The 22820-nt window shown below is 39.9% G+C and overlaps 1 protein-coding gene across 9 annotated transcripts in view; it reads right to left on the minus strand.

Moving 5' to 3' along the window:
• Positions 1-22820, minus strand: part of NAMPT (nicotinamide phosphoribosyltransferase) — a 378494-nt gene that overhangs the window by 76871 nt on the left and 278803 nt on the right. For all 9 annotated transcript variants that reach the window (XM_055590238.1, XM_055590236.1, XM_055590235.1 and 6 more), the window contains one exon: positions 14937-15100. In XM_055590238.1, coding sequence (XP_055446213.1) covers positions 14937-14982 — 46 coding nt within the window. In that variant the 5' untranslated portion in view covers positions 14983-15100. The remainder of the gene's footprint in view (positions 1-14936; positions 15101-22820) is intronic.

Raw genomic sequence — 22820 nt, forward strand, 5'->3', positions numbered from 1 at the left:
TACAAATAGAATTACTGTATGATCCAGCAATCCCACTCCTGGGCATATACCTAGATAAAACTATAATTCAAAAAGGTACATGCACCCTTATGTTCACTGTGGCAGTATTTATAGGAACCAAGACATGGAACAACCTAAATGTCCTTTGACAGAGGAATGGATAAAGGAGATGTGGTAGATACATACAATGGACTACTACTCAGACAAAGAAAGAATAAAATACTGCCATTTGCAGCAACATGGATACAACTAGGGATTATCATACTAAGCGAAGCAAGTTAGAGAGAGAAGGACAAATACCATATGAGATCACTTACATGTGGAATCTAAACTATGACACAAAACAGAAACAGACTCACAGACACAGAGGACAGACTTATCATTGCCAAAGAGAAGGGAGTGGGGCAGGGGAGGACTGGGAGTTTGAGATCAACAGTTGTAAACTAATAGGATGGATAAAAAGCAAGGCTCTTTGGTATAGCACAGGGAAATTTTTTTTGATACTCTGTGATAAACCATACAGAAAAAGAATATAAAAAAAGAATGTGGATAGGTGTATAACTGAGTTAATTTGCTGTATGGCAGAGATTAGCACAACATTTTAAATCAACTATACTTCAGTAAAAAAAAAAATTAGTAGAAAAATTTAGCATTTACAAAAAGATGTCACTTTTGTATCTTTTTTTTTTTTTACCTCTTACTAAATGATATTATTACCCATTCCAGTATTCTTGCCTAGAGAATTCCATGGACAGAGGAGCCTGGCAGACTATATACAGTCCACAGAGTCTCAAAGAGTTGGATACAACTGAAGTGACTTAGTATGCACACACACAAGTGATATTATTCATCTAAACAAGGCTGAAAACTAGGAAAAAACAGTGTGGGATAAAAGAAAAGATACATTAACCCCATAATTCAATTACGCTTCTTATAATCAGGTTTTATAGGTAAGTCTCAGAATAACATTTCTTCAGCAGGCTTCAGATCAGTCGCTCATTCGTGTCCGACTCTTTGCGACCCCATGAATCACAGCACGCCAGGCCTCCCTGTCCATCACCAACTCCCGGAGTTCACTCAGACTCATGTCCATCGAGTCAGTGATGCCATCCAGCCATCTCATCCTCTGTCGTCCCCTTCTCCTCCTGCCCTCAATCCCTCCCAGCATCAGAGTCTTTTCCAATGAGTCAACTCTTCGCATGAGGTGGCCAAAGTACTAGAGTTTCAGCTTTAGCATCATTCCTTCCAAAGAAATCCCAGGGCTCATCTCCTTCAGAATGGACTGGTTGGATCTCCTTGCAGTCCAAGGGACTCTCAAGAGTCTTCTCCAATGCCACAGTTCAAAAGCATCAAGTCTTCGGCACTCAGCCTTCTTCACAGTCCAACTCTCACATCCATACATGACCACAGGAAAAACCATAGCCTTGACTAGACGAAACTTTGTTAGCAAAGTAATGTCTCTGCTTTTGAATATGCTATCTAGGTTGGTCATAACTTTCCTTTCAAACAGTAAGCGTATTTTAATTTCATGGCTGCAGTCACCATCTGCAGTGATTTTGGAGCCCAGAAAAATAAAGTCTGACACTGTTTCCACTGTTTCCCCATCTATTTTCCATGAAGTGATGGGACCGGATGCCATGATCTTCGTTTTCTGAATGTTGAGCTTTAAGCCAACTTTTTCACTCACCACTTTCACCTTCATCAGGAGGCTTTTGAGTTCCTCTTCACTTTCTGCCATAAGGGTGGTGTCATCTGCATATCTGAGGTTATTGATATTTCTCCTGGCAATCTTGATTCCAGCTTGTGTTTCTTCCAGTCCAGCGTTTCTCATGATGTACTCTGCATATAAGTTAAATAAACAGGGTGACAATATACAGCCTTGACGTACTCCTTTTCCTATTTGGAACCAGTCTGTTGTTCCATGTCCAGTTCTAACTGTTGCTTCCTGACCTGCATACAAATTTCTCAAGAGGCAGATCAGGTGGTCTGGTATTCCCATCTCTTTCAGAATTTTCCAGTTTATTGTGATCCACACAGTCAAAGGCTTTGGCATAATCAATAAAGCAGAAATAGAGGTTTTTCTGCAACTCACTTGCTTTTTCCATGATCCAGTGGATGTTGGCAATTTGATCTCTGGTTCCTATGCCTTTTCTAAAACCAGTTTGAACATCAGGAAGTTCACAGTTCACATATTGCTGAAGCCTGGCTTGGAGAATTCTGACCATTACTTTACTAGCGTGTAAGATGAGTGCAATTGTGCAGTAGTTTGAGCATTCTTTGGCATTGCCTTTCTTTGGGATTGGAATGAAAACTGACCTCAGCAGGCTTAGAAATTAATAATCCAAATTAAATGGGAGAGTCAGTGTTCTTTAAGAAGAATAAAAATGGAATGACTTCCATGTAATAGTTAGCATGAGGGAGAAGTTGGGGGACTTCCCTGGTGGTCCAGTGGCTAAGACTCCACGTTCCCAATGCAGGGGGCCTGGGTTTAATCCCTAGTCATGGAACAAGATCACTCATGCCACAGCAAAAATTGAAGATCCAATGTGCTGCAACTAAGGCCTGGCACAACCAAATAAATAAACATTAAAAAAAGAAGAATCTGGAATCCATTCATAACATAGGGAATAAGGGAATTCTTCTCTATAAGAATTTGGCAATAAAGAGTTCATGGTCTGAGCCACAGTCAGCTCCTGGTCTTGTTTTTGCTGACTGTATAGAGCTTCTCCATCTTTGGCTGCAAAGAATATAATCAATCTGATTTCGGTGTTGACCATCTGGTGATGTCCATGTATAGAGTCTTCTCTTGTGTTGTTGGAAGAAGGTGTTTGTTATGACCAGTGCATTTTCTTGGCAAAACTCTATTAGTCTTTGCCCTGCTTCATTCCGTATTCCAAGGCCAAATTTGCCTGTTACTCCAGGTGTTTCTTGACTTCCTACTTTTGCATTCCAGTCCCCTATAATGAAAAGGACGTCTTTTTTGTGTGTTAGTTCTAAAAGGTCTTGTAGGTCTTCATAGAACCATTCAACTTCAGCTTCTTCAGCGTTACTGGTTGGGGCATAGATTTGGATTACTGTGATATTGAATGGTTTGCCTTGGAAACGAACAGAGATCATTCTGTTGTTTTTGAGACTGCATCCAAGTACTGCATTTCGGACACTTTTGTTGACCATGATGGCTACTCCATTTTTTCTGAGGGATTCCTGCCTGCAGTAGTAGATATAATGGTCATCTGAGTTAAATTCACCCATTCCAGTCCATTTTAGTTTGCTGATTCCTAGAATGTTGACATTCACCCTTGCCATCTCTTGTTTGACCACTTCCAATTTGCCTTGATTCATGGACCTGACATTCCAGGTTCCTATGCAATATTGCTCTTTACAGCATCGGACTTTGCTTCTATCATCAGTCACATCCACAGCTGGGTATTCTTTTTGCTTTGGCTCCATCCCTTCATTCTTTCTGGAGTTATTTCTCCACTGATCTCCAGTAGCTGGAAAAGGTCAGTTTTCATTCCAATTCCAAAGAAAGGCAATGCCAAAGAATGCTCAAACTACCACACAATTGCACTCATCTTATACGCTAGTAAACTAATGATCAGAATTCTCCAAGCCAGGCTTCAGCAATATGTGAACTGTGAACTTCCTGATGTTCAAACTGGTTTTAGAAAAGGCATAGGAACCAGAGATCAAATTGCCAACATCCACTGGATCATGGAAAAAGCAAGAGAGTTCCAGAAAAACATCTATTTCTGCTTTATTGATTATGCCAAAGCCTTTGACTGTGTGAATCACAATAAACTGTGGAAAATTCTGAAAGAGATGGGAATACCAGACCACCTGATCTGCCTCTTGAGAAATCTGTATGCAGGTCAGGAAGCAACAGTTAGAACTGGACATGGAACAACAGACTGGTTCCAAATAGGAAAAGGAGTACGTCAAGGCTGTATATTGTCACCCTGTTTATTTAACTTATATGCAGAGTACATCATGAGAAACGCTGGACTGGAAGAAACACAAGCTGGAATCAAGATTGCCAGGAGAAATATCAATAACCTCAGATATGCAGATGACACCACCCTTATGGCAGAAAGTGAAGAGGAACTCAAAAGCCTCTTGATGAAAGTGAAAGCTGCGAGTGAAAAAGTTGGCTTAAAGCTCAACATTCAGAAAACGAAGATCATGGCATCCGGTCCCATCACTTCATGGAAAATAGATGGGGAAACAGTGGAAACAGTGTCAGACTTTATTTTTCTGGGCTCCAAAATCACTGCAGATGGTGACTGCAGCCATGAAATTAAAATACGCTTACTGTTTGAAAGGAAAGTTATGACCAACCTAGATAGCATATTGAAAAGCAGAGACATTACTTTGCTAACAAAGGTTCGTCTAATCAAGGCTATGGTTTTTCCTGTGGTCATGTATGGATGTGAGAGTTGGATTGTGAAGAAGGCTGAGCGCTGAAGAATTGATGCTTTTGAACTGTGGTGTTGGAGAAAACTCTTGAGAGTCCCTTGGACTGCAAGGAGATCTACCCAGTCCATTCTGAAGGAGATGAGCCCTGGGATTTCTTTGGAAGGATTGATGCTAAAGCTGAAACTCTAGTACTTTGGCCACCTCATGCGAAGAGTTGACTCATCGGAAAAGACTCTGATGCTGGGAGGGATTGGGGGCAAGAGGAGAAGGGGACGACAGAGGATGAGATGGCTGGATGGCATCACTGGCTAGATGGACGTGAGTCTGAGTGAACTCCAGGAGTTGGTGATGGACAGGGAGGCCTGGCGTGCTGTGATTCATGGGGTCGCAAAGAGTCGGACACGACTGAGCGAGTGATCTGATCTGATCTCTATAAGAACAATTAAAAACAATCAGAAATAATAGAAAAACAAAAATCTTTACAAATCAGAATCCAAATATGCACTATAAAATGTGTAAAGCTTTTCAAAAATTGGAGGGAAGGAAGAAGAAAGAAGAATCCATTTGCCCTTATCTCTAGAACATTCTTCTTTGAGTGGTACAGGTGTTATGATGCTGGTACTATAAGGAAGAAAGGCACTATGGTTTGACTGAGCTTCTTTTCTACAAAAGGTCACTGACCCTGAAGGGCCATCTCTGGAAATTCAGATACATACTCCTTCCCTTGTCACTCCTGACTTAGAGGTTGCCAACCATGGGGAATCACTATCCATTACTGGTTTCCCTTAACTCTGCCCACATTTTTGTAAAAGATTACTTTATTAAACTCTCTCCGATCACCTCTTTTGAGAGTTTCTGCTTGTACCCTGACATCAAGAGAAAGAGAGTTAGACAGTACTTCAAATTCCATTTAGGTTCCACCCAGAGATGAGTGGAGGCCCATGAGGTGAGTGTGAGATGAAATGAGAGACACAAATCTCCCCTTCTTTCTGTCAGGTTCAGTCCCATGTCCACAAGCCTCTCACACTGTGCTCGTCTTATGCCACATACGATTCTAGTGTTTGTTAATTTGTTTTGGGGCCAAATGGTCCTTATACACAAACATACTACCTTGGGTTTAGGTGAATAAACGAGATCAATTCCCATAGTCAGTATTAACTCACTTAGAATGACTGTACAAGTTATAGAAAAGCTCCTTTTCTGCATCTTGGTGAAAAGAACAGCCTCACTGGAGGGAGTGATCTCCCACTCGCCCCTCTGGAGAACTTGTGAGGGCAAGGGACAGCCTCCGCCCCACATTCAGTGGCCCTGCTTATCTGTCTGCCAGAGGAAAGACTGGTTATGTTGGACTTACTGAGACACCATTCAGTCTAGAGCTCTACAGCCTGTTAAAATAAAATACTGAACTTTAAATAGCCTCCAAACCACAGTATAATCAACCAAATCAACCTGGGCTTCTCATGTTGGGTCATGAGAAGGGACTTAAATGTTTCCAAATGATACCAACACGTTTTAACAAAAGCCCAAATCTAGGCATAAAGCTTATCCACTAACGGTTAATTCTGTTTTTCATAGAAACACCTCTCCTGATGTTCAAGACAGCTCAGTGGTAAGAAGCACTGCCTCTCCTCCCCTCTCGCTCCCCTGCCCAATCCACTTCCATTTTGGCTTCCTTTCTCTCACTTGCCCAGTGCCAGGACACTTCCGCGTCTGCCCAGAGGCAGCTACAGTGTTTGTCCACACCCTGCTTCCAAATGCCCCTGTGAACTGTGATTTAGCTGTGAAATAGCTTCACAGCTATTTGACTTCAAATCTCCCCATTTTGGGTTCTTCCCAACCCAGGGATCGAACCCAGGTCTCCCGCATTGCAGGAGGATTCTTTACCAGGTGAGCCACAAGGAAAGCCCAAGAATACTGGAGTGGGTAGCTTTTGAGGTAGTGATTATTTTAGAATAGAGAGATGAGATGCTTTGTCCTAAATGACACATCCAGCATAAGGTTTGAACCTGGAACCACCTCATGCTAGCTCCTCAGAACCACAGTGGACCAATCAACCAATGATAAGTAGGTTCATTGAACTTTAATAAAAAATAAAATGATGTTATAAGAAACCAAGCGTGCTATGAAAATCACTCTTTGGTGGATAATTGCATAACAGAACATTTGTGGTACTGGAAAAGAAAAATTTAAAGTATTGCAAATAGTAGCTATTAAGAAAATTGGAAACACAACACTCATGACTTTATCTGAGTTGAAAGTACACAAAGTACACACAAAAATTCAGCAGTGCCTTTGGTCTGATTGTATTCCTTTCATGATCTGTCACTTCCTTCAGGCAAATATTAACAAAAGTCTCCTACAGCATCTCCTTAAAAAGTGGTTTACCCAGTAGATTCTTGAAATTCTATATAAGAGCACTGGAGGCTAATCAACTGTTTGCTTGCCTTATTAAACTCTTAATTCTCCCTGCTAGGCACAATTCTGATGCTTATAAATCTTAATTTGTTCAGTCTTCACCAAATATAGGCTGGCTTCATGTACTTGGAAATGTGTGCAAGCTAAGTCTCTTCAGTTGCGTCCGACTCTTTGTGACCCTATAGACTGTAACAACCTGCCAGGCTCCTCGGTCCATGGGATTTTCTAGACAAGAATACTGGAGTTGGGTTGCCATGCCCTCCTCCAGGGGACCTTACCAACCCAAGGATCGAAGTTATCTCTTACGTCTCCTGCATTGGCAGGCAGATTCTTTACCACTAGCGCCACCTGGGAAGCCCTCGGAAATAGGATGTCTTAAACTGGAGAAGGTGATGGCACCCCACTCCAGTACTCTTGCCTGGCAAATTCCATGGATGGAGGAGCCTGGTAGGCTCCATGGGGTCGTGAAGAGTCGGACACGACTGAATGACTTCGCTTTCACTTTTCACTTTCATGCACTGGAGAAGGAAATGGCAACCCACTCCAGTGTTCTTGCCTGGAGAATCCCAGGGACGGGGGAGCCTGGTGGGCTGCCGTCTATGCGGTCGCACAGAGTCGGACACGACTGAAGCGACTTAGCAGCAGCAGCAGCAAACTGAATGGGCCTCTGATTCTGTACATTTTATGCTATTCTTTTATTTCGATTTCTCTTTTCTCTTAAAAAAAGTTCCTTAAATTTGCTACTTAATTCTTCCCTTTTTTTTTTTTTGATTCTTCTCAAATCCTTGTTCACTTCCTCAAAAATAAAATTAGAGCCATTCCCCAAGGGTTCTTGCCTAATTCTGTGTCTGTAATTCAATTTTAAATAAGCAGTCTCTTGTGTAAATTCTCATATCCTGACTCCCTAGAACAAGCTACTCTCTCTTCTCTGTCTGTATCATTCTTATTTTGCATGTCACCAATTTTTTTCTGATACATGTTCATTTATCTTTTTCTCACTTTTTGCTCCACTCTTATGGTCCTTTCATTGCTTCTGCCCTTTTGGTTAGCAGGACTATGTAGCCCAACTACCATATGACCTAGCAATTCCATTCCTAGGTATATATCTGAAAGAACCTCAAAACTGATTTAAGAAGATTACATTCACCCCAATGTTCACAGCAGCATCACTTACACTTGCCAAGATATGGAAGCAACCTAAGAGTCCATCAACAGATGGATAAAGAACATGTGGTACATATACACAGTGAATACTACTCAGCCATAAAGCAGAATGAAATTCTGCCATTTGCAGCAACATGGATGGATCTGGAGGGCGCTGAACTAAGTCAGACAGAGAAGGACAAATACTGTATGATACCACTTACATGTACAATCTAAAAAAATACAATACACTAGTGAACAAAACATAAAAGAAGCAGACCCCCAGAGAACAAACTAGCAGTTACCAGTGGAAAGAGCAGGGGAGCTACACAGGGGTCGGGAGGCGGGACATACAAACTATTGGGTACAAGAGAGACCACAAGGATGAATTGTACAACATGGGGAATGCAGCCAATATTGTGTAATAAATGTAAAAGGAATGTAACCTTTAAAAATTGTATAAAAATAAAAAATAAAGAAGCTCTTAAAAAAGAAGACTGGGTAGCCCATTTCTGCTTCTCATTTTCTAAATGAGATCAATTTAAATATGATCTAAATTAAAGAAAGTATTGATTTTAAGCCCAGTCCCCTTTTCCTGTCTCTTCTTCCCCCAGGGTTGGAGGCTTGGCTCCTGTTAACTTATGAAACCTTTGTTTCTTCCTAGCTGTTCATGAGTTATGTATTTTAATAATAAAGCAATGATCTACTAAGTTATAATATTTCTCAGAGTTCTGTGAGTCCCTTGAGCAAATTAATCGAATTTGAGGAGGAGGAGGAGGAGAAAAAGGTTGGGAACTTCTACAGTCAGCCAGTCAGCAATACAAGTAATAACCCGGGCTTATAACTGGCATCTGAAGTAGGTCAGTGTGGCAGTCTTACCGGATCGAACCCTCAGCCTATGGAATCTGATGCTATCTCTGGGTAAACTGCCACAATTGAGTTGAATTCTTGGGGACCCTGCTGGAGTCTGAGAATTATTTGCTGGTACTAGGGATCATGCCCTGCCATCTGATACACATGTTGGAACTGGGTCCAGGACCCCATTTTAAACACTTAAATGTGAGAGCCTAGAACTATGAAATTCTTAGAAGAAAACACAGGCACACATCTTTGTGGATCTGGATTAGGCAATGCTTTCTTATATGAGAGCAAAAGCACAAGAAAAAATACAAAAGAAAAATAGTATATTGGAGTTCATCAAAGAGTCAAACTTTTGTATTCCAAAGGACACCATCAAGAAAGTAAAAAGGCAACTCACAGAATGGGAGAAAATATTTGTAAATCAAACATCTGATAAAGGACTTGTATCTAGAATACATAAAGAACTCTTACAAGTTAATAATAAAAGGCAAATAATCCAATTAAAAATGGACAAGGAATAAACAGATACTTTTCAAAGGAAGATAGACAAAAGACATAGACAAATGAAGATAGGCACATGAAAAGATGCTTGACATCATTAGCCACCAGGGAAATGCAAATAAAAACCACAGGGAGATAGTACTTCAAGCCAACTAGGATAGCTACAAAGTGTCAGACAGTAACAAGTGTTAGCAAGGATGGGTAGAAACTGGAACCCTCATACCCTGCTGGTGGGAAAATGATGCAATCACTTTGGAAAACAGTCTAGCAGGTCCTCAAATGGTTAACTTGAGGATCTTATGATTCAGGAAGTCTACTCTTAGATATACATCTAAGAAAAATGAAAACGTATGTTCACACAAAAACTTGTACATGGATGTTCACAGAAGCATTGCCAAAGTGATAAGAGCTCAAGTATTCATCAACTGATAAGTTGATACATAAAATGTAGTATATCCATATAGCAGAATATTACTTGGCAATAAAATATTACTTGGCAAAAAAATAAAAATACATGCTACAACAAAAAGACATTATGCTAAATGAACAAAGCCAGTCAGAAGGACTGCATTATTGTATGATTACACTTATATGAAGTATCCAAAATAAGGAAAGTTGCGGACCAGTGAGGTAGGGGAAGGGAATGGTAAGTAGCTGCTAGTTGGTACCAGCTTTCTTTTTATGGTGATAAAAATGTTCTAAAGTTGATTGCGGTGATGGTTGCATAGTTTTGTTTATATAACAAACCAATGAATCGGGTGAACTGTATCACATATGAATTCTGTCTTAATAAAACTATTAAAAAAGAAAAAATGAATAAATTTTAAAAAACATTAATTATTTGAAAACAAGTTCTTAAATTCTTTAAAAACAAGTTCTGGAGACATTTCTTTGCATTGAATCTCAAGCCAATGTCAAGTACTGCTTGATGTTACACTAGAAAGCTGGAGGAAGCTTAAGGAAAAAGGTAAACAGAATATAATTGAAACCTACCTCTCACATCACAAAATATTCTTATTCTCAACAGCAAGATTTTCTTTCTCATTTTTCTTACTCAAACTTGTGAAGTTTAAGAAATCAGAAGAAAAGATAGGATTGTAGAAATGCTATTTCATCATGGTGTGGGGCAAAAAGACTTTTATATCAGGCAGACCTGTGTTCAAATCTGGACTCAGCTCATGTGGGGCAACAAATGACAAAGTTGTTCATCTGACTGGAGGGTTATAGCTGAGGAACACTGCTGAAATCCCTTTTCTCATACATAGTTCCAGAATAATAACTGGGTAATTGTTTCTTAGCTAGCTAGTATTTATTGACTTTATTTATTTTTTGAGACCAGTATCCAGAGATTTCTTTGGGAGAAATAGCCTTCTCAATTCCTGTACTTTTGGTGTATTTGAATGAATTTCTGATTTTCCATATATGTGCCTGTAGCATGGTTAATCAGCACATTCCATGGTTTGGGGATGGGGACAAGTCAAATATAGCCACTGGAATTAAGCTTATGATCTCTGTTTGGACTGTTAATGCAGAGCTCTCTTTGCTGCTGCTTAACTGAATCTGACAGTGTAAATATTTGGAACTGCTCAACCTTTATTACACATTCACAGCCTGAAAGTGTGGGGAGCATGGAGACAGTAGAGTGGAGAGATGAAGAGGGGCTGGGTCTTGGGGACATCATATATGGCTCTTGTTAAAAGCATATCAACAACAGTCCCAGACCTTTCAGTTACATAAGCTGATCATTTGTTGTTAAGCTTAAACAAGTATAAATTGACTTTTTGGTCACCTACACCCAAATGATTCTTACAAGTAGCATTATCTCCTGGCTAGTTACTATGGCTGTGTAACAAATGACCCCGAAACTGTGCTTTAAAATGAGAAAATTTCACAGTTTAAAAGAAGAACATTTATTTTGCCACAGTCTGGGCAAGGATTAGAGGGGGCAGGTTATTGCTTCTCTATTTGATATCAACTGTGGTGGTTTGAACACTAAAGGTTGGAATCATTTAAAGGCTTGTCCATTTATATGTCAGGTGCCTGGCTGGGAAGACTCAGATGGGACTAGAAAAGTTGGGGTTATTTTCTCTTTCTAATTCTTTCTCCTTCCTTCTCTTGGTAATTCTCTCTTCCTCCTTCCTCCATCTCTTCCTGCGATTTCTGCATGGTAGCTTCAGGATGGCAAAGTTCTTCCATGTCAGTAGAAGGTTTCCAAGGGAGAAAATCTGGGAGAAGTTCTAGCCTTTTTTATGACTTAGCCTCAGTAGTCATGCAGAGACATCTATCACAGTCCAAGGCCCACCCAGATTCAAGAGGAGCAAACACAGATGGAGAAATGTCAACATCACACAGTAGAAAGAACACACGGTTGGGATACACTGGTATGGCCATCTTTGAAAATAACTTTGGCCATACTATGTGGGATATTTGTAAAGATTAAATGACACATTTTTCAGAAGACCATATTACAAAGATGTACTATAGAACCAAAGACCTGAATAGGCTGAGGGACTCTAAGGAGACCACTGTGAACTGGAAATAATTCTGTGGCCCAAGACAGGAAAATGCTAGAGAGAAGAGACAGAAGAGGACAATGAGTGGAAAATGTAATTACCCAAGTTTCACCATGTTGAGCTTTAAGGGCAATGTACACAGAAACTTGGAAAAGGAAATGTGAAAATGACATTTATGTCATAAATCTATTGTTGTTTATACATATGCTAGTATTTCTGATGAAAATTGTCTATTTGCTTATATTAGCAGTCATGCTTGAGTAATAAGAGAGGGTGGCAAATGGTGCTAGGTTCTTCTCTATTACAATGTGCTAGGTTCTTCCGAAATTCCAATGACTGAAGTTTTAACTCTATTAATCCCACAACTGGAACCAACTTTAATGTTCCAAAAATGTATCTTCAGTGCTTTTTTAGAAGTCAAATAAGTATTTTGGAAGTTAAGACCATAAAATTAAAGTTACAGTGTGTAAGCCAATGTCCCATAAAATATGAATCAGATTATTGATCAAGATGAGAACAGAAGCATAAAATGGAAAAAGCCCATGGCCCAGACCATGACCCAGAGGGATGGAATGGGGAGGGAGCAGGGAGGAGGGTTCAGGATGGGGAACACATGTATACCTGTGGCGGATTCATTTTGATATTTGGCAAAACTAATACAGTATGTAAAGTCTAAAAATAAAAAAAAAAAAAAAAAAAAAAGCCCATGGCAAACATAAATTTACTGATGAGGCAATTGCAACTAAATTGATTAACTAAGTCATAGTGATGAAGAGAGTCCCCTTTAGATTCAAAGTTTAAAATATTCCAAAGGGGGATGTCCCTGGTGGTCTAGTGGCTAAGACGCCATGCTCCAATGCAGGGGGCCAGTGTTCAATCCTTGGTCGGAAAACTATATCCCACATGCTGCAACTAAAAAAAGACCCTATACAGCTCAACAAAGATTGAAGAAACCAAGTTCCACAACTAGGGCCAGGCACAGCCAAATAAATAAATACAAATATTAAAAAAAATATTCCAAAGGAATTAGCCTTCCAAATTTGTAAGTTATTTTTCCTCCTGTAAATCTCAATTTTTTTCATGGACAAAATGAGGGAATTGGATTAGAGATTCTTGATTTTTGTGGGGAGGTTGCCAGAATCCTTTCATAATCAGACTAAAGTTCTGGACCCTCTCACAGAAAGTGCACAGACACAAACATTTTCCATATAATATAAAGGATACAGCTTCTAAGTCTAGGTTTAAAACTCTTGGACCCCTTGGTTTCTCTATCTTCTTCTAAATTCTGTGATTGAGGACAGCTGATTTTGTGAAACTTTGATACTTCCAGCTTTGTAAGGACTCCAAGGCCTCCTTGAGTTCATCGTCAATTCTCGGACCCAGGACCAGCTTCTTGAGCTGTTACCTGAGCAGTCACATGTGACCCTGTGCTCAGAAGAGCCTCATACCTAGTTTGACACTCTACTGTTGCCATCTTGATGTTCTTAATTATTTCTGGACAGAGAGTCCTATATTTTCATTTTGTACTGGGCCCCACAAATGACATTATCTTCCTGCTCTGGCCACCCTCTGAGTCTCAACACTTCCTTTTCATGTTCCTGAGATGTGATCATCCAGTCTCTGTGTGAACTCATAGAGCAAGGAGGAACTCCAAAGTTTTCGAGGTAGACAGGCAGATCAGACATTTGTTTTTATGTTGTGCAGAGATCTACCTCTCTATAACTGTATCCACTGATCTCAGTTTTCCGCATCTTGAGTGACATGGGTTTTTCAACTTGAGGATATCTTACAAATTTTAAGACAGGGAGCATTCCCTGTCACCTTAGAAGAACTCTAATAAATTAAGGAAGTGAATCTTGACTTCTTTGATTATCCATGGGAAAAAAAGGCTATAGAAAGCTCATTTGAGGGTCTTCCCTGGTGGTCCAGTGGCTAAGATCCCACGGTCCCAACACAGGGGGCCCAGGTCTGATGCCTAGTCAGGGAACTGGATGCCACAACTAAGAGCTTACATGTCGGAGCGAAAAATCCCACATGCCACAACTAAAGACCTTGCATGCTGCAACAAAGACTGAAGATCATGCCTGCTGCAACTAAAAGCTGATGCAGCCAAATAAATAAATAAATATGTTTTTTAAAAAGAAAGCTCACATGATATGAAAGGTCACCAGAAAGGGCCACATATGAAAAGGAAATAAAATGATTACAGGATTGACATTGTAGGTTGAAAATTCAGGAGAAAATGAAACACAAACAGCAGAGCTTGTGCTTCTGAAATGAAAACAAGCCAGAGTTTTTTTTTTGGGGGGGGAGGGAATCATAAAAAATCCCCAAAGAATGAACTAAGCTAATACAACGTGTTTCATTTTGAAACTGGTAGTATTAAGGAACAGATCTCTTTTCTGGTAAGAGAATGACACAGTTTGGGTTATTTCTGGGGTTCTTGTTTTTAAATAAATATCTTAAACAAGCAAATAACATGGATAAATGGGCTTTAGCATCACTGTATCCAAATATGGGTATTTGCTATGTGTCCTGACAGAGTATGACCTTCCCAGGGAGAAACTTACATTTTATTTCCGTGTGTTTTGTTCATATGTGCTCTGGTATATAGTATAGTGTTTGGCACATAGAAAACTGTCTGTAAATCTCTGATTCTGTAGTGTATGTTTCTGGGTCTGTGGCATGGGTGGTCAAAGATGATTCTCCATGTTGGGAGATGGGCCTCCGTCAAGAGTCCTGTCTTGACCACCACACAGTTAATGACTCCTCACTGGGCATCAGTTCTGACCACACAGGAGGCAGGCAGAGTGCAGGTGCTCAAGGGAGGTGCTGGAGATGACATTTTCCTTTTCACATGGTCTTTATTACAAAGAGAATGGCAGGATCTATGTTTTCTTTCCCCCCATATAAAGGCATAGCTTTATCACTATAGACACAAAGGTGATCTAGAAACAACTAAACTCAGAAAACTAGCATCCAAAGGACAGTTGACAGCAACTCTACAAAGCAAAATGGGCTGGCCTAAATAACTCCATCCAACAAGCCAACTCATTCGATTGTCAGGAGGTAAAATGTGCAACTCACCTTTTCTGTGGCCCCAACCAGGAGACCAGCTTGCACAAAACCACATGTTTGGCAGAAGTCGTGTTGTTTTGTGGCACAGGTGATTGGCAACACTTGCCCTGAAATATTCCAGGTCAAAACTGTTCTGTAGGACTCTCAGATGTCAACAGTACACTTGTCCAGACCTAGAGAATTCAATTAGTGAATTGTCAACACACGAGAAAAGAAGTCTTGGGTATTATTAATCAGCTATTGCTAAGCTGTTACAATACCAAGCAGTCCCTCAGTAGTTTCAGATGTTTCAACAACATAGGTTTCCTTCTTGCTTGATGCTTTTGGACTATGGTGTTGGATAAGACTCTTAAGAGTCCCTTGGACTGCAAGGAGATCCAACCAGTCCATTCTGAAGATCAGCCTTGGGACTTCTTTGGAAGGAATGATGCTAAAGCTGAAACTCCAGTACTTTGGCCACCTCATGCGAAGAGTTGACTCATTGGTAAAGACTCTGATGCTGGGAGGGATTGGGGGCAGGAGGAGAAGGGGACGACAGAGGATGAGATGGCTGGATGGCATCACTGACTCGATGGTCATGAGTCTGAGTGAACTCCGGGAGTTGGTGATGGACAGGGAGGCCTGGCATGCTGCGATTCATGGGGTCGCAGAGAGTCGGACACGACTGAGTGACTGACCTGATCTGATCTGATCTGTGCTATTGTCTTTGTGGGTCAGCTGCTTCTCTGATTCTTACTTTATCCATTCCAGGCCCTCCCCCTTATGGGGAAGATATGGACCCTCTCTGGATATACTGATCTTATCGCAGAAGTAAAAGAACACTGATTGAAACTTGCAGGGTTCTTGAAAGACTTTGCTGGATACAGGTTTGCACTTCATTTCCCTTGACATAGAACTGACGACATGCCTCTCGAAAGTGTTTCTGGAGAGATACTTTGAACTACAAACTAATTTGCACCATCTTCAAATTTATGCATTTCAAAATAACTTTTTAAAAATTGAAGTATAGTTGATTTACAATATCAACTATTAGCTTCAGGTGTACAGCTTGGTGATTCAGTAATGTGTATATATATATATTCTTTCTCAGATTCTTTTCCCTTGTAGGAAAATAATCTTTTTTGTTATAAAACTTCCCATTTTAAAACTTATACATTAAGTCTGGCCAGAAACTTGTTCCTCCTTTACTCTTGTTTCCAGCTACTTATTAATGATTTTACCATTTAAAACGTTTTAATGCATTTTATTTTTTATTAGCTATTATATGGGTAAAAATATAAGAGTATGCAGTGTAGTCTCCTTCTCCCCATGGTAGCCTGGCCATCCAATTCCCCCACAGGCAACTGGCATTATTAAGTTTCTTTTCTATTCTTTTTCAGTCTTTTGCATAAGCATGAACAATGAAATCTCAAGTCATTTCCATTTTCCTAAGAATGGGGTTATTAGAACCATTGCTTTGTGAGTGTTTGTGAGGGGAGGCATGTAACCCTGTTTTCCCTTCTATAACTTTTTGCTTTGATCTCCCATCTTCTGACTCAGAAATTAGCCCTGAGCTGTCAGTGATCCATTACCATTGCATTTTTCATCCCTTTGTCCCAAGAGAGCATAGCTCACAATGTTACAGTCTTTTCATGAAGCCACAATAAAGCAAATATTACTGTACTGGGGCAGGACCTCTCCAAGTTATTTTCCATCCCTTCCTCAAATACCATTAATCTTCAAAGTCACCATGGCAAAAAGTTTTTCTGGGAAGATATCAAGAGATAAAAACTTTAGCCTGTCCCTTACTCAAGTTGGTGGGATCTGTCTCTTCTTTTCCTCTCTCCTCTACTATGGGAAAGAACATTGTTCTTTAAAAAGTTCATTACCAAACAATGATTCAGATCTCCTAAACTTTCTCATGAAGAGAGCTTTCTGCTTTTCATTTCTCCCCACATTTGTCCTCACCAGCGATGGAAGAAAGTTCTTGAGTGGATCTGAGGGCAGATTTGACTTAGAGAAGAATTTTACCACTGGGTTATTGACTAGGTTCCATTATTTTGTGTGCTCAGGACTCACTCAATTCCTTTTCTATTCCTTCTTTCTTCTAGAAACTATCCTGTTTTCCTTTTTATCCACAAGGTTGATTTCAGAGTGGCCATGTTGGTTCAAGTGCAGTTTTTTTTTTTTTTTATTTGAACCATTTTGAAAGTCTTTATTGAATTTGTTACAATCTTGCTTCTGCTTCATGTTATGATTTTTTGGCCACAAGGCAGGTGGGATCTTAGCTTCCAAACCAAGGATTGAGCCCATACCCCTGTACTGGAAGGTAAAGTCTTAACCACTGGACAGCCAGGGAAGGCCTTCAAATATAGTTTAGACCCTGGCCACAAATAATTGGTTCAGAGGTGTATACCAGATGCAGGTTGGGCCAACAGAGTTTTTCCCCAAGGAATCTGGATTTTGATTTGAGACTCACAGCAGCCTCTTTCCAGATCACTGAACCTACCAGTAACATGGAAAATTCTTTGGGTTACTTTTGGTGTTATAGGGATGAAAGAAAGATGTAGATGGTCTGAAGAGAGGTCAAAAAGAAAAACAGAGATAAGATGGAGAGCTACTGATAGCATTCCTGTTCCTGGCTGCAGCTGTTTCTGCCCCTGCTCTCTAGGAGACATCTTACTCTTCTTTGGAATAAGCTATCAGTATTTCAGGTTGGCTTTCTGTTACTTTCAACCAGAATCTAACAAATACTGAGGGGATGTGGCAGCATCCACCAGCCCGGCCTTCTATTGGGTAAGGCTTTGAGATCTACCTCCAGTTCCCTACATATAGCATTTTATCCCCTCTGCCAGGTAGAGTTTATACTCTTTCAAAAACTTACCTCTTCGGATCATGTTTCTAAACAAAATATTTACCTGAAATAATTTTTCTTTTATAAATGTTGAATTACATTAGACTATCATTGACTTCTTATGAGGCAGGAAAAAATGTTGTTTGGGATTTTTGACTTATATATATTTTAATCTAAGTATTTCCCCTTCTCCTTTTCAAGCAAAACCTCAGCAGTGTTCTGACAAAGCTAAGAGTCTTGCACATGTAAAAACTGAGCCCCAAAGGAGGTGATACTAAGTATTTCTTAGGAAATTTATCAAAGCTAAATAGAAATGCTCCACCCTACCCCAAGGGATTCAGAAATAGATGAAAATTTATTTACCAGGCAGAGCCCTTGAGAGATGACATGATCCCAGGAAAAATGTGGAAATCGTGTGTCTGGGCAGAAAGGAAGCCATAGATATCCTTGCTGATATTTGCATGCCCCAGAGAGGCAAGGCAAGTACAGACAGATGCCAAACTCCTACTCATGTCAGGAAGAAGATTACAAAACAGCTAGATAAAAAGGGCCTGTGAGGAAAGGATGGGGCATCTGAACCCCAACCTGTGGAGATCATTCCCACAACCATAACTGCAGCTGTCTCTGTGGAAGTGCTGGAGACAGGACCAGTGGGCAAGATGCCACACCTCCACCAGTCCACCCAACGCCTTAGCTTCGTTGCAGGCCCCACTTAAGACAAACCTTGGGAAAGGGATACTCTAAATTGGTAAGAGAAAGTTTCTACCATTCTACAGAATTTAAGCCAGAAAGAGAAATTAAATGGAATGATCAAAAAAAAAAAAAAAAAAAAAAGAAGGTATATTTTGTGCTCACTTGAGTTTTTGATCTGAGGTTCATACATGGCTGCCTGTTATTATAGTGATTTGCTTTATATTTAGGGCCAACAATGCATTCCAAGACACAACTATATTCAGTTAAAATCTGTAGTGAAAATCTGAGAAACTTGTTTGTTCTGTTCATAATAACTCTTGAGCACTGGCGTTGTGTCAAGTTGTGCTAAGGACTTTAAATTCATTATTACATTCAACATTCATAATAATTTTAAAGGGTGGAAATTCTTACTGTTAGTATTTCATAGACATAGAAAAATGGGTCTTTGAGAGGATAAAACCTTGCTCATTTAGGAATTATAAAGGAGTCTATCCTATTTGTAGCAATTGCTTCTGTCAAGGGACTATTGGGATGGAATATCTATGCCAGAATAAGAGTTCTCCAGGGATTCCAAAGTAACTACACAGTCTATGAAGCCAAGATCACCATTAAATAGCTTTTATAAATTGTTCATTAGCATGGAAGGCATTTAGTGAGGGCCAACTTGAAGCAGAAGCTGTGCCAGGAACTTGGGTTAACAATGGCATCCACCCCTTCAAACAGACCTGGTCTGCTAAAAGGCTTGTCAGGAGACAATTCAGATTCAAGTTCTTGAGTACACTGGCCATTAAGTTAGAAAAACACAGCTTTCAGAACTTGAAAGGACCAACACAAATCACTTCAGGAAGCAGGGCACCACTGTAACACTTCTGCTAGTGGCATAGTCGAGGCCCTGAGTGACCAAGGGGTCTCTCCCCTTTCCTGATCTTTTAATTACATTATCTTTATCTTGTACTAAGGAACCCTTTCTGCACCATCATATTGTTCCTGGTTTCCTCCAGAAGAGAATTATCTCTTTCACACACACACACACACACAAACACAGCTCTCAAGAGGATTTGGATTATGCAAGAAAACAAAAACCAGAAAATGGAAATTTTTACAATTCTATAACGTCTTTGGTTCAATTAAAACACGATGCCAGCATATTAGGGCTCTTCAGAGAGACAGGTCCAACAGGAATATATACACACAGAAATATATATACACACACACATATATATACACACACACATTTATATTCACATACACATATATACACACATACACATATACAAACATGGAGAGAGAGAGAAAGACTCAGATTGGGGTTAAATGGTTGATTTTAAGGAATTAGCTCACACAGTTGTGGGAGCTGGCAAGTCTGAAATCCACAGGGCAAGCTGGCAGTCTGGAAATTCAGGTAGAAGCTGATACAATTTTAAGTACAGAATATTCAGGGAAGGCCACTCAAGCTGAAATTCAGAGAGGGTTTCAATGGGCAGTCTTGAGGATAAATCCCTTCTGGAAGCTTCAGCCTTTCTTTTACGGCCTTCAGCTGATTGGATGAGGTTCACCCACACTGTGGGAAAGTAGTCTGCTGTACTCAAAGTCTACAGGTTTAAACATTCATTCCACGTAAAAAAATAACTTTACAGGAACATCCTGGCGTTTGACCAGGCCAGCTATAATCACAGACCCATGAAGCTGAAAAGGAGTAGTTCTGTCAAAGACAAGCTACATGGAATTTTCAGTATGTATTCCACCCAAAAAGTCCTCATGGTCAACAGTCCTTTGTTTCAACAATTTCAAACATACTTATTTATTGATGAAAGCCTTTATTATGCTCAATATACTAGGAATTCTTCAAGTAGGGGCTGCAGCTTGTGGTGGCCTCTGATTTATGTAATCATATAATCTTTTTTTGTATGAAAGTCCTCTCAACCAGTTTCTTGCTTTAACTGACTTACAATATTATATTAGTTTTAGGTATGCAACAAGTGATTTGATATTTTAATACATTATGAAATGATCACCAAGTCTAGTTTCCATCTATCACAGTACAAAGTTATTAAAATATTACTAAGCATAATCCCCATGCTATATACTATATCCCCATGATGGAAGTTTATACCTCTTAATCATTGCTTATTTCATCCAAACCTCCTCACCCTCCCGTCTCCCCACCTTAACCGGTTTGTTCTCTGTATCTATGGGTTTGTTTTTATTCTGTTTGCCTTATTAGATTATATATATATATATATATGTGTGTGTGTGTGTGTGTGTGTGTGTGTGTGTGTGTATATTACACAGACATACATACATACACACACACCATTCCTGGAGAGTGTTCTGGCAGTTCCTGACCTGCTGGCAGACATACTTCCTTCTTGTGCAGTCTAGGTGCTCTTTAAACTGTTATTTTGTTTTTGCTTTCAGGGTGGGTAAGTTTGTGCATGGGCCCCTCAGTGATATCCATCCCTACTGCAGGGCACCATGTTGAGGGTGGGATTCCCCTAGACTCCATGCCTCTGTCTATCCTACCCATCTTTGTGTGGTACTTCTATTGCCAATTGTGCAGAAGCCATTCAGTCAGTCCTCAGTTCTCCTTTATTTATTAATTTATTTTTAAAATATATTTATTTTAATTGGAGGCTAATTACTTTACAATATTGTATTGGTTTTGCCATATATCAACATGAATCCACCACGGGTGTACACATGTTCCCCAACCTGAACCCCCCTCCCACCTCCCTCCCCATACCATCCCTCTGGGTCATCCCAGTGCACCAGCCCCAAGCATCCTGTATCCTGCATCGAACCTGGACTGGCAATTCATTTCATATATGATATTATACATGTTTCAATGCCATTCTCCCAAATCATTTCACTCTCTGAGGGACTGTTCTATATGTAGATATAGATTTGGTGTGTCTGTGGGAGGTGAATCCAGGGTCTTCCTATGCCACCACCTTGGATGGGTCCCCTTAACCATTGTTTCTTGATGCAGAAATAGTGATCAAAATTAATCTCTCTTTCCTGAAGCTGAAGAAACTGATGCACAGAGAGAAGGGCTGTGGCTCACAGAGAGTTGATGGCAATTACAGACTCAAAATTATTGACTTCAGTGTTCTTACCAAATGGAAAACATAAAAAGTTAGTAATAAGTGGTAAGGATTGGAGCCATTCCTAGGGAGGTGTTTAATCCGAGATAGGCAACTGTGACTGATTCTGCGTTTCTCTAGCATTTCTGTGTAGCTGAAGTTAGACCTGATGAATGGATACATGATGGGAGTGGAAGTCCAGCAGCCTTTGTTTTGATGATGTATGTATGTGTGTGTGCAAACTGGTGGGACCCTCTCTTTTTCCCCTAGGGCCAGTTTCTCTAGTGACAGCCCAGTTGGTAGCAAGAGGTGGTAGAAAAAGCTGTGATTGAGTCTATCTAAGGGTTTGAGTCAATTTTCTACATTTGCTATACTTTGAGCCCAAAGATGGGAGGAATTCTCACCTGGGTAAAAAAATGATGAGAAAAATTATAAAACAATGATGGCATGTCATTCAAATAGGAGGCTATCAAAGTTAAAAATTAATAGAGGACTATTCCCTGAAGCTCTTTCCAATAGAGTTAAAAAAATCTTTCTTCTATCAATTATTTTCCCTTGGTTATTGGCTTGGGCAGAGTATAAAAAGCTGTGATTTTGGATTTGATATATTATTCTCCAGGAATAGACATCCTCCCAATGTGCAAATTTTTTTAACTGAAGAATTGTTGATTTACAATGGTGTGTTAGTTTCTGTTTTTTAATTGAAATATAGTTGATTTTTAATTTATTAGGTTCATTTTGATCTTTAAAGCTTCCTGGGAACTCTTTGGGGCAGATGACATTATATAGCTCTGTTTGTATTTTCTTTTTCTTTTTTAAATTTTATTTTATTTTTAAACCTCAAACACTGTATTAGTTTTGCCAAACATTAAAACGAATCCACCACAGGTATACATGTGCTCCCCATCCTGAACCCTCCTCCCTCCCCACACCATCCCCTGGGTCGTCCCAGTGCACCAGCCCCAAGCATCCAGTTTCGTGCATTGAACCTGGACTGGCAACTCGTTTCATACATGATATTACACGTTTCAGTGCCATTCTCCCAAATCTTCCCACCCTCTCCCTCTCCAACAGAGTCCATAAGACTGTTCTATACATCAGTGTCTCTTTTGCTGTCTCGTACACAGGGTTATTGTTACCATCTTTCTAAATTCCATATATATGCGTTAGTATACTGCATTGGTGTTTTTCTTTCTGGCTTACTTCACTCTGTATAATAGGCTCCAGTTTCATCCACCTCATTAGAACTGATTCAAATGTGTTCTTTTTAATGGCTGAATAGTA

This window comes from Bubalus kerabau, chromosome 8, assembly GCF_029407905.1.
Source record: "Bubalus kerabau isolate K-KA32 ecotype Philippines breed swamp buffalo chromosome 8, PCC_UOA_SB_1v2, whole genome shotgun sequence".
NCBI classification, from domain to species: Eukaryota; Metazoa; Chordata; class Mammalia; order Artiodactyla; family Bovidae; genus Bubalus; species Bubalus kerabau.